This window comes from Lycorma delicatula, chromosome 10 (genome assembly GCF_047948215.1).
Source record: "Lycorma delicatula isolate Av1 chromosome 10, ASM4794821v1, whole genome shotgun sequence".
In the NCBI taxonomy this organism is placed as follows: Eukaryota; Metazoa; Arthropoda; class Insecta; order Hemiptera; family Fulgoridae; genus Lycorma; species Lycorma delicatula.
Window position 1 is genome coordinate 88,454,628 of NC_134464.1, and position 13,346 is coordinate 88,467,973.

The 13,346-nt window shown below is 30.8% G+C and overlaps 1 protein-coding gene across 1 annotated transcript in view; it reads left to right on the forward strand.

Moving 5' to 3' along the window:
- Positions 1–13,346, forward strand: part of LOC142330902 (sperm-tail PG-rich repeat-containing protein 2-like) — a 70,684-nt gene that overhangs the window by 54,310 nt on the left and 3,028 nt on the right. Inside the window, exon 6 of the mRNA XM_075376369.1 lies at positions 5,036–5,131. Within this exon, the coding sequence (XP_075232484.1) occupies positions 5,036–5,131 (96 nt within the window). The remainder of the gene's footprint in view (positions 1–5,035; positions 5,132–13,346) is intronic.

Here is a 13,346-nt window from a genome sequence, read left to right on the forward strand (position 1 = left end):
AGATTTGAATTCAGGACCTTGGATTTAGAAAATCAGCCGATTTACGACGACGAGTTAACCAAACGTTTGTTTAATAGTTGATTTTCGAAATCGAAGGTTCTGAAGTTGAAATCCTAGTAAACTTAGTTACTTTTATGTGGAAAATATATAATATTACTAGCAAATAAAGTGTTTTTGATTACAATATTTTATTCTCGTCATACATCATACATTTATAATAGTACTGTATTTAAAAATGTTGTATTATTTATGAGAGAAAATTCGAGTCGGAAGAAAATGAAAAATACATGAAAGTATAGTAGGTTATAACCTGCGTAATGCATTTCTGTATTCGTCATTGCGATAAAATTTAACAACTACTTTTATAATGTAGGTTAATTAATACAACAGAAAACTTATTAAAGATAATTCTGGTTTGTTATGTTGTATTTCTGGAACTAAGATTAAGATTTGGGAAAAGAGAAGTTTTAGGTTTTACCACCATGTATCATTTTACATGACGTTTTGTTTTGTCTCGATTTAATTAAACATTATTTATTGTATATATCTATTTGATTTTTTCCGTTAAATTTTTTTGTTTAAAAGTACTGTAATTTAATCAACACAAATTTAAAAAAAAAAAGAATAAATGGATTAATTTTATATGATACTCAGAATATAATTAAAATATCCAGATCTTATAAAGTTTAACAATTAATTATAACTATTAATATTATATATTCAAACCAAACCAAATTTATAAAATTTAACGTTTTAAAAATTTATGATTTATTCCCTTTTGCTGCCACTTTAACGGCCTGTCGAACTTTTTTCTGAAAGTATTGTTGTTTAAAAAAAATTTCAAATACCATTAACTAGTAATTTTGTAAATGTGTAAATTCACACTTGTTTCTACTCCTAGTTCATTCGGTTTTGAAATACAAAACCTTTTTTTTACTTTAATATCACTCAGTATATATATGTCAATATCTGATTAAAGGTTTAATCTGAAAATTATAAAAGTTAAAAGATTATCTTTAATTTAGAAAAATTCCTTGTATTTTTAAATATAAATTAATCTCTTAAATTAAGTAAATCTTTTTTCATAATAAATTATGTGTAAGTTGTAATAAAATCAATTAGAATATTCAAAGGGTTGTTCCATGATTCACAAATTTTTACATTTTTTTTTTGTTAATTTAAAATAACGATATATTGCATTTCTTAAATAAAAATTTTAATCAGCCAAAATATTAATTATATAGATAACTGAAGAAATTTTCATGGAAAAAAAAATTGAATTCCTCCCGGAAGAATGCTTATTATTTAATATAAAATGATGTTGCTAAAATACCGTTTGGCTATGACGCGGCAAGTCCGTGTATCGTTGTCAGGCCATCATATTCAATACCTTCAGGTTAAAAAGTATCTCGGGGTGCTTTTACATTTACAGTACGTCTCAAAGAAGGCCAGTAGTCCCTTCTTTAGTATTCGACGTGTAGTTAATCCGGATTGGGGTCTGAATTTTCGGACCTTCAGTATCGTTTATAAAGGTATGTGCAAGGCGATTATGTTTTATACCGAACCTCTATGGCGGATAAAATGAAATTTAAAACCTACAGGAATATTTTGTTGAGGGTCTAGCGCCTTTTGTTGTTAACGGTGGGTGACAGGAGGCTACCGTTCTATTCTGGTAATCGCTGGAGTGAAGCCTATAGACGTTCTTACGTTTCAACGTAAACAATGTTATTTCGCAATGGGTGAACTGACGTCCATGAGGGTTAGAGAGATTGAGGGCAGTGGGTTCCATTTACGACAAGCTTGGTGGGATGAGACGGCAGATGGGAGTTATACTCATAGTTAATTCGCTGATGGTAGGAGGCTCTGGGGCGCCTCTTGGGTGTCTCCGAATAAGTATGTTGACAGAGTTTCTTTCGGGCCACAGTGCTTTTAGAGACAGATTGGTTTCGGCCTGGCTGATTCGGGTCTGTATCTGAGTTGCGGCTTTTTGATGATGCCTTTCGTGTTTTGTCTGTCTGTTAGCGTTATCGGGACAGACAATTAGAGGTTGTGAGTCAGCTTGGAGAAATCGGTTCTTCTTTAGATTTGACTGTTAATTAGACAAATAGGTAATTTTTGAGAAGTTTATAAAGTATTTTGTTTTTTGGTTTGGAAAAAGAAGTTTGGAAAAGAAATGTGGACGACCCGGGTAGCTGGGGTTCTGTGTCGCCAAGATAGACATTTCCAGGTTTTTTGTTTTTGAGATTTCGTGATGTGCCGAATAAGTTCGTTTGGTTTTTGTAAATAGAGTAACAACTCAAAATTTAATAGATTTTTTCTACTCGGTGCAGCAGTATGAGTAGTTTTGTTTTTGTAGTAATTGTAATAGGTTTTCGACACAGTTGGAAATGTCACTCGCGGCATTTTCATCGATGGCCCTGACAGAGACCAAATTGATGAAATCTTAAACCAAATCTTGAAAGATTGGTCTTTTCTAAGTTTTGTACCGTAAGAAAACATTTAAAAATAATATTTTTAGCAAAAACAAATTATATCAATGCTCCAAAGTTGAAAAATTTATTTTTCAACTCTATATATATATATATGCTTATATTTGATCTTATAACTGTAAAACCCGTACGCCGATTTTTTCAAACTTGGTAGATAGGTATTATCTTCAGGTGGAAATGTATTAAATTTTTTTTTAAAAATTAGATAAAAAAATGTTTTGGCCGAATTAAAATGTGTAATTTTTACAGAGGCACGTTAACAAAAAATGTTTTTTAAGAAAGTTGAGGTGCAGTAGACATAATATTGTTAAATTACTGTAAAAATTGCGATGTTTGTGAGTTCATTCCAATATGATTATACGAGGTGCGACAATAAAGTAATGAGACTATTTTTCTTTGCAAGATGTGGAAACCCTGCAGCTTGCGTAGGCACATCATCTTTGACCTTGGTCTATAAGCTACTTCTAGTCCAAGCGGCACATTGATGAAACTGCTCGGTCGTGAGTTGTGCTGTAATAAGTGAACACGTGTTTGTGTCTCTCGTTACAGAAATGAAACCGCAGAATATTGCGCAACGGTATGCCATTTCTTTTTGCGTTAAATCGGGTGAAAACGCGAAGACAACTTACGGTAAGCTTCAGAAGGCTTTTGAAGAGGAGGTTATGTCAAGAGCTCAAGTTTTTTGGTGGCATAAAATTTTTAGTAAAGGCAGAACGAATGTTGAAGATGAAGACCACAGTGGACGACCATCAACCTCACGGACAGATGTCAACTTGACCAGGGTTCGTGAAATCGTACGATCTGATGGAAGATTATCCGTGAAAATGATCGCAGAAGAACTCAACATCGATCGAGAAACGGTTCGTCTAATACGTATTAACTGAAGATCTTGGTATGAGCAAGATTTGTACAAAAATGGTCCCCAAAAATCTCACACAACAACAGCGAGAAACACGGAAAAATGTGGCAGCCGATCTGTTAGAGCAAACGGAAATCGATCCAGATTTGTTGAGCCGTGTTAATCACCGGTGATGAAGGTTGGTTTTTTTCATTACGATCCAGAGACAAAACGCCAAAGTTCGCAATCGTGCTCAAAGGGATCACCCAGACCAAAAAAAGCTCGCATGTCAAAGTCAAAAGTGAAATGCATGCTTGTGTGCTTCTTCGGTTCCAAGGGAATTGTTCATAAAGAATGGGTGCCTCCTGGACAAACAGTCCAATATTTCTACAAAGAAATTTTAGAAAGACTTCGTAAACGAGTTCTTCGTGTCCGTGCCAACATTGCTGATAATTGGATTCTGCATCACGATAATGCGCCATCCCATACTGCTCTGTCAGTACAGCAACTTTTAACCTCAAAACAAATTTCTGTACTACCACAGCCACCATATTCACCAGATATCGCTCCGTGCGACTTTTTTCTATTTCCAAGAGTCAAAATGGCGGTCAAGAGACACCATTTTCAAACAACGCAAGATGTCCAAAAAGCTGTGACGAGGGTCTTGGAGGATATTACAGAAGATGAGTTCCAGAAATGTTACCATCAATGGCAGAAACGCTGGAATAAGTGTGTGCAATCAGAGGGAAACTACTTTGAAGGAGACAACACTAAACATTACTAAAACGGTAGGCAACATTTTTTCCACATCAGTCTCATTACTTTATTGTCGCACCTTGTATATAGCACTGCTTAAAAAAAGAGTTAGCCAAAAATTTTCTGCTAGCTAAAAAATTACAATGAATGTATCTTTAAATTTTATAAACAATTTTAAAGTTTTTTTTTTAAATTTATCTTCATCATTTAGGGATTATTTCCTTAAAAATTAATTTTCCTACCCGACTGCTTCCTCTTGAGTATGGGAGCCCCCAAAATGAAAAATAAAATTGTAATTTCAAAATTTTAAGATTTTTAAAAACGTATTGTAATTTCTTTTAATTAATTAAAAAATGACATTTTATACTTTAAAAGAGGATCATAGGCGAGTAAAATAAATAACTTTCAAAAATGGTCATACCTTACGTTTTATTTATACTTTTCAAACGGGGGGAAAAATAGTTTAATCTTGTTGCTAGCGAGATAAATCAATCATCTCACGGAAATTTATCATGTGAGAAGAAAAGTAATAGAAATCCCTACACTAACATTTTATTGGAATTAACCAGTAATATTTTGTCATTATTTGTATATACCAACACAGAATTTTACACTAGTTGTGAAATATTTATGTCAACGCCTACATGCCTACATTCACTCACACATATATACATATATTGTATTATATTCCTGCTAGAATATTTGAGGGATGGCGTGGTGGGAGAAAAACTCCGTAGACACCGTTAACCTGACTTTCCGAAGAAAATTTATGGGATTTCATTCATGACACGATTATTGAAGATGTTCTAATATTTCATTTATTCATAGAATATATACGATATGTCATATATTTAAAATTCATAAAAAGTTTTAATTCTGAAAATTATTGGTATTAAAATATTATATATATATAATATTATTTATAATTAATTTTTTTTTTTTTTTTTTTAAGAATATTCCATCACCATCAGCGTATGATATAAGTATTAAAACGAAGATAAATTTAAAAAAAGATGGTTCAAAATTAGGAACATTCGGTAACACCACTGTAAGTATTAATTACTTATAAATAACTGGAAGTTTTTTTTTGTATTTATATTTACTTTTCTAAATAGTAATTTAAACTTATAGAATATTTATAAAAATAATGGCTTAAACTTAAATTTACTTCTTATAATTTAATGACTAAATAATTATGCATGACATTCGGGATTTCGAAAAGAAATTAATCGGTGCGAGGAATTATTGATATGAAAGCGTATGTGTTTAACTTTTGTCTCCGCAAGATTACTTACGTTATTAAATACTTATTTCAACATGCTAAGATCCCGCCTATTTACGATAATAATATTTAGATACCACTTATTTTTTTTATTTTTGTCTAAAATGGGAAAACCTAATGAAAATATTAAATTCTTTATGTATGTTATCTATGAATATTTGGGGGTTCGAAATACTTCAAGGAATAAATACAAAATTTCAGTTTGAAATATGAACTTCGACTAAATTACCATGTAAACCGCTTGGCCGTAAATCTCCTAGACTTCGTTGAGGACATTAAAAGACTTACGCGGCTACAATTTCTGGATCTTAGTATATAGTGTAATACCACCTGTTGAATGTTATCCACATTAATCTTTCATTCCATTCCTCTCTTGATTTTTGATTTCACTTTAATTTTTAATTATTTCTTTTTTGAATTTTTTTAAGTGTTTTATCAATCTGCAATTTTTATGTTTCTCGTTATTTTTAATATTTTTTACAATTAACTCATTTTACAATTAGTTCTTCAAAAATATCTTGTGTACATTCTACATTCTACGCTCAGGGGTAGAACAACAACATTATTACTACATAATACCAATAAGTAATTTCTGAGGAATTCTAATAGGGATTGCTTTTAATAATTTACTTACGACTCCTACAAAAATGTAACCGATTGTAAATAAACGTTTTAAAACAAAACTTTATGCTAATCAAAATTTACAATGAACTAAAAAAAATCCTTTATTTAATTCGCTATGATATCACAAAAGAATTTCGTTGTTTTGAAGAGACAACACAATTGTAGGGCACTCGTCACTTGGCTAAATCCGAGTTCCGGGAAAGTCCTACATCTACGGGTTGTTTCTGACGCACGGCTTAAACAGGTTTGTAGATTTCAAGGTCGTTACCATTTTAATATACTGTTGCCACTAACACAGACTTGTGCGAAAACACACAAATATAACACACTTTCGTCATCTATGAGCGTCCCACATCTAGTTAAACCTCGTGAACATATCCACTCTCAAACATAGGTTCTCTCCACCACCAGTCCTAAAGTGTTAAAGTAAGCTGGTAATTCGGTATCCAAAAAACCATTTATATGAAGTATAGTTTATATTTTTTTACTCATCCTACTTCACGCTGTTTAAATCAGCTCCTATACTATAATATATATACAATATATAGTAAAAATATACATCGTACTAGCTTTATCAGTATACGAGGCGTGTTTTTAAAGTAAGTACCGTTTTGAAATTCCGTCGCTGCTACGCTGCGGTCGGCATTCCACATACGCGCACTCTGTACCCGCATCTGTTTTGGCAAGCCACAGATGCGATTACGGAAATATTCGACTGAGTTTACGTTTGTTTGTGAGTATTTAAAATGCCTCCGCCGATCGAAAATCCCGCCGATTGTGAAATACGTGGTTCGATTCGTTTTCTTAGCGGTAAAGGCGTGAAAGCGGCTAAAATGCATCCTCAGTTGACTTAAATGTAAGGAGAAAACATTATGAGCGATGAAACGGTACGAAATTGGGTCAGAGCTTTTAAAGATGGCCGCCAGAATGTTCATAATGAAGGACGGAATGGAAGACCTTCTGTTATTACTGAAGATTTGGTGCAGTAAGTTGACGAAAAAGTGAGAGAGAACAGACGTTTTACGATTTCTTCGCTATCGGAAGAGTTTCTTGACTGTTGTTTATGAAATTGGGACCCAACGCTTAAATTATAGAAAATTGTACTCACGCGACCGTGTTGCAGCGGTTGTTAAGTCAGGCCTCAGACTTCTATGACGACGGTGTTCAAAAGTGGGTTGCACGATAAGACAAGTGCCTTAATTATGTGGAAAAGTAGATTAAAGTACAGGCTTTCTAGTAAAAATAAAATTTTTAAGAATAGTGTACTTGTTTTTTTTTTGTTTTTTTTTAATTTCAAAACGATACTTACTTAAAAAATTTGCCTCGTAATTGTAAAAAAAATATTATTATTAAAATTCATGTGTAATAATTTATTTTAAATTAAGATATTTTGAATAATTTTTATTCTGTTTTTATTAATCAATAGTTTTTATTTTAAAAGAAATAAAATTTGTTAAATTTAGTAATAATAAAAAGAAATATTTTTATTATTATTATTATCATTACCATTAAAAGGGATTTTCTTTCGTGATTTAAATTTAATGTATATTAATTAAAAAATAACAATTCCGGTAACAGCTTTAATGACAGTTATTAGTAGGTAGTTATTATTGTTATTCTTATCACGTAGTTCTATACCTTAAAAATAAAATTCATCTGATTTTCTTGTGGGTGGCCTACTTTCTAGAAGATAAATTACATCGTGCTTCTTTCTTTTTATCTTTATCTTTTTTTTTTATACGGTCAGTTATTTTCTTTACTTCGTCTCGTAGACACCTAACTACAGTGTGTCACACCGTCAGTTACAAATTAGAACAAATCGTACTGACGTTTACAGATGCTTAGTTTCTTTACGTATCCTTTTCAATGGCTGAATAATAAAAATTAAGAAAAAATAATATTTTAAGCTATAATTAAATTATTTATTTACGATCTTAAGCGAATGTCAAAATATTTTACAACAGTTTCCTTATTTTTTTATTAAAGTAAGATATGAATTTCTTAGCGTATAAAACATGTCGAACGTGGCCAGGGTTTTATACAAATATCTGTTGTAAATTAAGCAACAAGCAAAATAATAGAAGTTTTATAAATTTGAAAATGTTTTGTTTTTTCACGCTGAAATTTTAAATATACTTTATATATCTTTTTAAATATAAAATTAATTATTCTCGGACAATTTAAATATTAATTCCATTGATCTCTTTATTTCTGTCTTAACTATACCAAATCGACCAATTCTAAAGCAGCAGGCTACATCTCAAGGGTTCTCCATTTTAAAGAGTATAATAGTTTCTTCCGCCCTAGTCTACTTAAAGCATTTTCTTAATAATAATAATAATAAACACAATACTCGATTTAAATACAGAATTAAAATAAAAATAGTTTACAAGACATACTGTCAGGTTAAAAAAAAACTAAGCATTACACTCGTTTATCAACGGCTTTCTCTACACCCCATTTTTTCGTAATTCAAGTAATAAATCAGTCCTTGTTTCTATAAGAATTTTTCTTAAACATATGTTAACCCAGTTTTTTCAAACTCAAACATCTCCCAGAAACATACTAGACGTCCTCATTTACGTGATCATTATACAGAGAACACGCATAACATCTGTAATCCATATGCGGCCCACGACTGAGAAACAATAAGTACCCCCTTACTTCAAAGACATTATTCATATTATTTTTTCTATTTTTACCGTTCACTAACATCCCCAACACGGCTTCGCCCGCACTTTATGGGTAACAAACTTCAAAAATTGGAAATAATATTTTATTTAATTATTTGTGAGCTGATACTTTCAGAGTTACAATATTCAAAGCTTATCGGGTAAAATAGGTTAATTTGGATTAGTAAAAACTTTTCAGTTAAATCAAATTTCATAAAACATCATGAAATAAGAGAAGTTATAAAAATTTCTGCCTAAATTATATTTCTTATTTTGTCATTCGTTGGTATCAAGAATTTTGATTGTTAGATTCCGCTTCTGGAAAATCATATATTTGCGGACGGGAGAAACTACTGAAACTCTGAACGGGGAGATCCACTCCAACGTGATTGAAAGTTTGGCCTTGCGACCTGTTAATATTAATAGCGAAAGAAACTGACGAGGAATTTTAGATGTTTAAACTGAAACGGTAGATCTGTAGGAATAATAGGGATTCGAGGAATAAATGAAATATCTGTCCCTGGCCCAGTAGCAATTGTAGCTGTAATGATATTTTTACATATAGCTCAGATCTGTTGTCTTCTTCTCTGGTACTATTATAAATATTGATAGATTGATAATTACTTAATAACTGGAGGATCAATTTTTAATTTCAGTGTACGAGGTGGAAATCATCCTCAAATGTATCATCACAGAAAAAATGCTTTTATACAGTGTCGAAATAATGCATGTTTGACGGCAAAATGCTTTATAATCATATCTCGCTATAACCGTTATCCAAATTGTTCTAAATCGGTAATTCCTCGGACAGAACAATTAAACAATTATAAACAAAAACGGATAAATATCTTTCCTCTCGGAAAACTCCCTTCAGGAGAGCTGTATAAAAGATAAATTTAACAAAAATTACAATTATTCAATATATATTATTTTTCTATGTATTATATATTTTGTTTTTTGGTTAGGTCAAGGCCTAGCAAAATAGTGGTTTGCCAAAGGTTTAAACAAATTAAGCAAACTGCAATTCGAATCGAAACCACTCTAAAAAATTTCGAAATACGTCATACCTGAAGCTAGAACAGCTTTTTCTCTCCCCTTAAAAGCGCCAAATAGAATTCAATAATTCTCCCCCCCCCTTCGTAACGAACACCTGCCGTCTTTCTCCCTTCCCCTTTAAACATTTGACACGCATCAGCCAATTACGACGAACAGAGAAAGGGAGAAATATTTTTCCCTTGAAACAAGCTTAACGCTGGCAATTTTTAAAACTTACGGCTTCGGAAAAATTTTTTTTTAAACGAACTTCTTATCGGATTTGTATAATATTTCTTTCATTTGAAAGCCAGATGTTGAGGGTATTTTCTAAAATAAAATTCGTTTTTGTATGACCGGTAGTAAAGGTTTTACCGCGATTTATACAAAAAGATTTCAGGGAAAATAAAATTTCGTCTTAAAAAGTGATCTTATTTTAATTTATTGCCTACACGCGTCTAATTATCGTTTCAGATGCTATAAACTGTATTTTCTATTCCTGTTCAACTTCCGGAATTTCAACAATTTTAGTTCGGATCTTCGCTGAAAAAAGGCGGAAAAATCGATAAAACATTGAATAACGAAAAATCTACTTCGAAAATCGAAAAAAAATCGCTTTGAGATGTTTCGACTCCTGTCCTGGGCCACCATCGTATCAAACGTACCTGTAGGTGCACCGCAGAGACACGAGACATTGCTTTTTATATATCTTGATTACTGGAGTAGTGTCTTGAAAGTTTTTTGATCATTAGTACATAAAATAAGATTGTTTTATTGATTTTTAGAATTTTTTCAGAAAATGTTGTAATTAATTGAGAAACTCCGTTGGAATTTTTTTCTCATTTTGTTTTGGAAATTTTCCCCCCCTCCATTTTTTTTACTCCATGCCGGGGCACGGACTAACGGAGTGTTTGTCCGGCGCTGTGAAAACATCATATCTTATCTTATCACATGAATCACACGGGATTAATCGGCATTGATAAGATTTATAATAATTGTAATACGTAATTAAATGGCAAGTTATACGAACGATTTTAACACCATATTTCAACCAATTAATAAAAAATCGTTTTTTTAATGACATGTACATGCAACAATTCTTAGAACAGCAAGTTTTCATTAAACACAATACGAAATTATGTTCACTGTTACCGCATTAAAGTTTCTTAAGATAAATTAAAATTTTATTACACTCACAATTCACCACTCCAAAACCCGTTACAGTTTATTGCTAGCACAACGTTAATACAAGAAAGAATGTATTTTAGATTTAGTATTTTTATCGTAGGTACAAGCCAGAAAAGCATATTTCATTGCACGTGATAAATTAATGTACGTTTGCTCCTTTATTATTATTTTTTTTTGTTTTCTGATTGTATAAATCAAATAAATTTCATTTATTTATGTCGACGTTCTGAATGATATTTCCACTTTCTTTTATCGACCCAAAATTTGTTGAGATTATTAGTTTTGCTTAAAAATTTAATTTTGTCCATTTTTTAAATTTTAAAAATTACAGAAATCTATTAGATTATTATTCTGTTTAAATAAGTGCTATGTTTGCTCAAAACGAAAGTTGTCAGTACAGGAAGTCGAGACTGGCAATTTTTAGATTCTCCATGCTAAACTTTTTACGTATTTATCATTGTATAATAACTGCTGCAGTCTTATGATATATGCCGAAAGTAAGATGGCTTAAATAATACCCAAAGCTAAACCACCAGGAAGTCACCGTCCAAAATTCCAAAAGCATAAATATTTTCTTTGTAATTTCTTAACTGGAAGTATAAAAACTGCAGATCCATGTAAATATAACAACTCAACGTTGTAGTTACATTGCAGTATATGATTTATTTTTACAAAAAATAAAAAAATAAAAAAAATATTATTTTCTAGAGGTCGGATATGAATGCCGTATGTTGTTACTTTAAAATATAATTAAATGTATCAAAAATAAGTAGTAAGAGAGTGAATGGAGAAAGAGTTGTTACCGGATAGAATTCATTAAAATTCTGTATACAGATTTTAATATTATTTCCTTTTTTTTGGTTATAACTGAAAAAAGGACGAGTTTATATTGATTTTCACTTATATACCCAAACGCTCACATATACGAGTACATCCACCCCGCATAGATAACTATTGAAACGTGGAAAGTCCCTAAGTAAATTATATAAATGTAAACAGCTTTTTCCTGCGAAATGGAATCTGAAAATATTTCTAGACTAAATTTCTGTAAATGAAATTTCTATATTTCGCCGGAAAAATAAAATACAACATTTCATGTAAGCCTTAAAAGTTAATTAATTTACGTACATTTCAATACGAAACACATTCATGTGTTACAGGTAGTGAAATTTTTATCATTTAATCTTTTGTTAAAAGGCGGTCGCCGTAGATTATATAATAAACAAAATTAATACTGTTATTCATTTAATTTTCTATGTAATATTTAGAATTTATTTCTTCAGATTTACACGGTTATTCAGTTGAACATTAAGGTAATACATCAAAAATTTATTTTCCCGAAATTTATACGTATCTGAACGTTAAGGACTAGACTTTACTGTATCGTCGGTTCTAAGTTAAACTTTTATCGGTGTTATAACCCTCGAATAATTTATTGATCTTCCATTAAAAAATGTGAATTTTTGTTATTTTCATAATCAGTCATCTGTTTTCATTATCGTTTTTATTGTTTAACTTTACTATACATATTTTTTTAATTATTATTTTAAAAGAGTTGATTGCCATTTTAAAATATGAAAGTTAAATTTTTTAATGATTTTAATCATTTTTCAATAATTTTCGGTTTTTAAAATGTCCAGTGAAACATAACTAATATAAAACTTTCTTCTTGAAAAATTACTTTCAGTTTTAAAAAACAAAATTGCCAAAAAACTGAAATAAGTTTTTAAATAAATGGATAGATGTTTAATTTTTTTTCTTCTTTGTTTAGCCTCCGGAACTACCTGAAGGTATTACTTCAGAGAATGAATGAGGGTAATATGTATGACCGTAAATGAAATGTAATCTTGTACAGTCTCAGTTCGACCGTTCCTGAGATGTGTGGTTAATTAAAACTAACCACCAAAGAACACCAGTATCCACCATCTAGTATTCAAATCCGTATAAAAGTAACTGAATTTACTAGGATTTGAACCTTAGTACTCTCGACTTCGAAATATATGTTTAAAATACATTTTCATATTATAACTTGCATAAAAGGCGAAATTTTAACCGATTATAATGTTGTGTTTTGTTTATATATCAGAAATTTTGAAAAAATTTCGAAAAGTTGCACACTTGCACAATTTATTCGGGATAATTTCTTAACCAATGAAATATGTAAAGTCGATTGTTTTGTTAAAGAAGCTGAAATAAATATTGTTAGTCGTAAGGTGGTGACGTACTGGTAAATACTTTATGTAAATACGAGTGTATACTAGATTATAACTAATCCAATCATATTTACAGAAGTGACGATCTTATATATACAGTATTTTTTTTAAAAATACGAGATAAATTCGTCCAATGCGAGCTGCATGGTTATCTTTTATCGATCTTGATTTAATCAGAAATTCAACATATCGATTGAGAAATTAATGTTTGAGAAATAATTCTGTAAAAATAAGATTCGTTGTACTTATAAC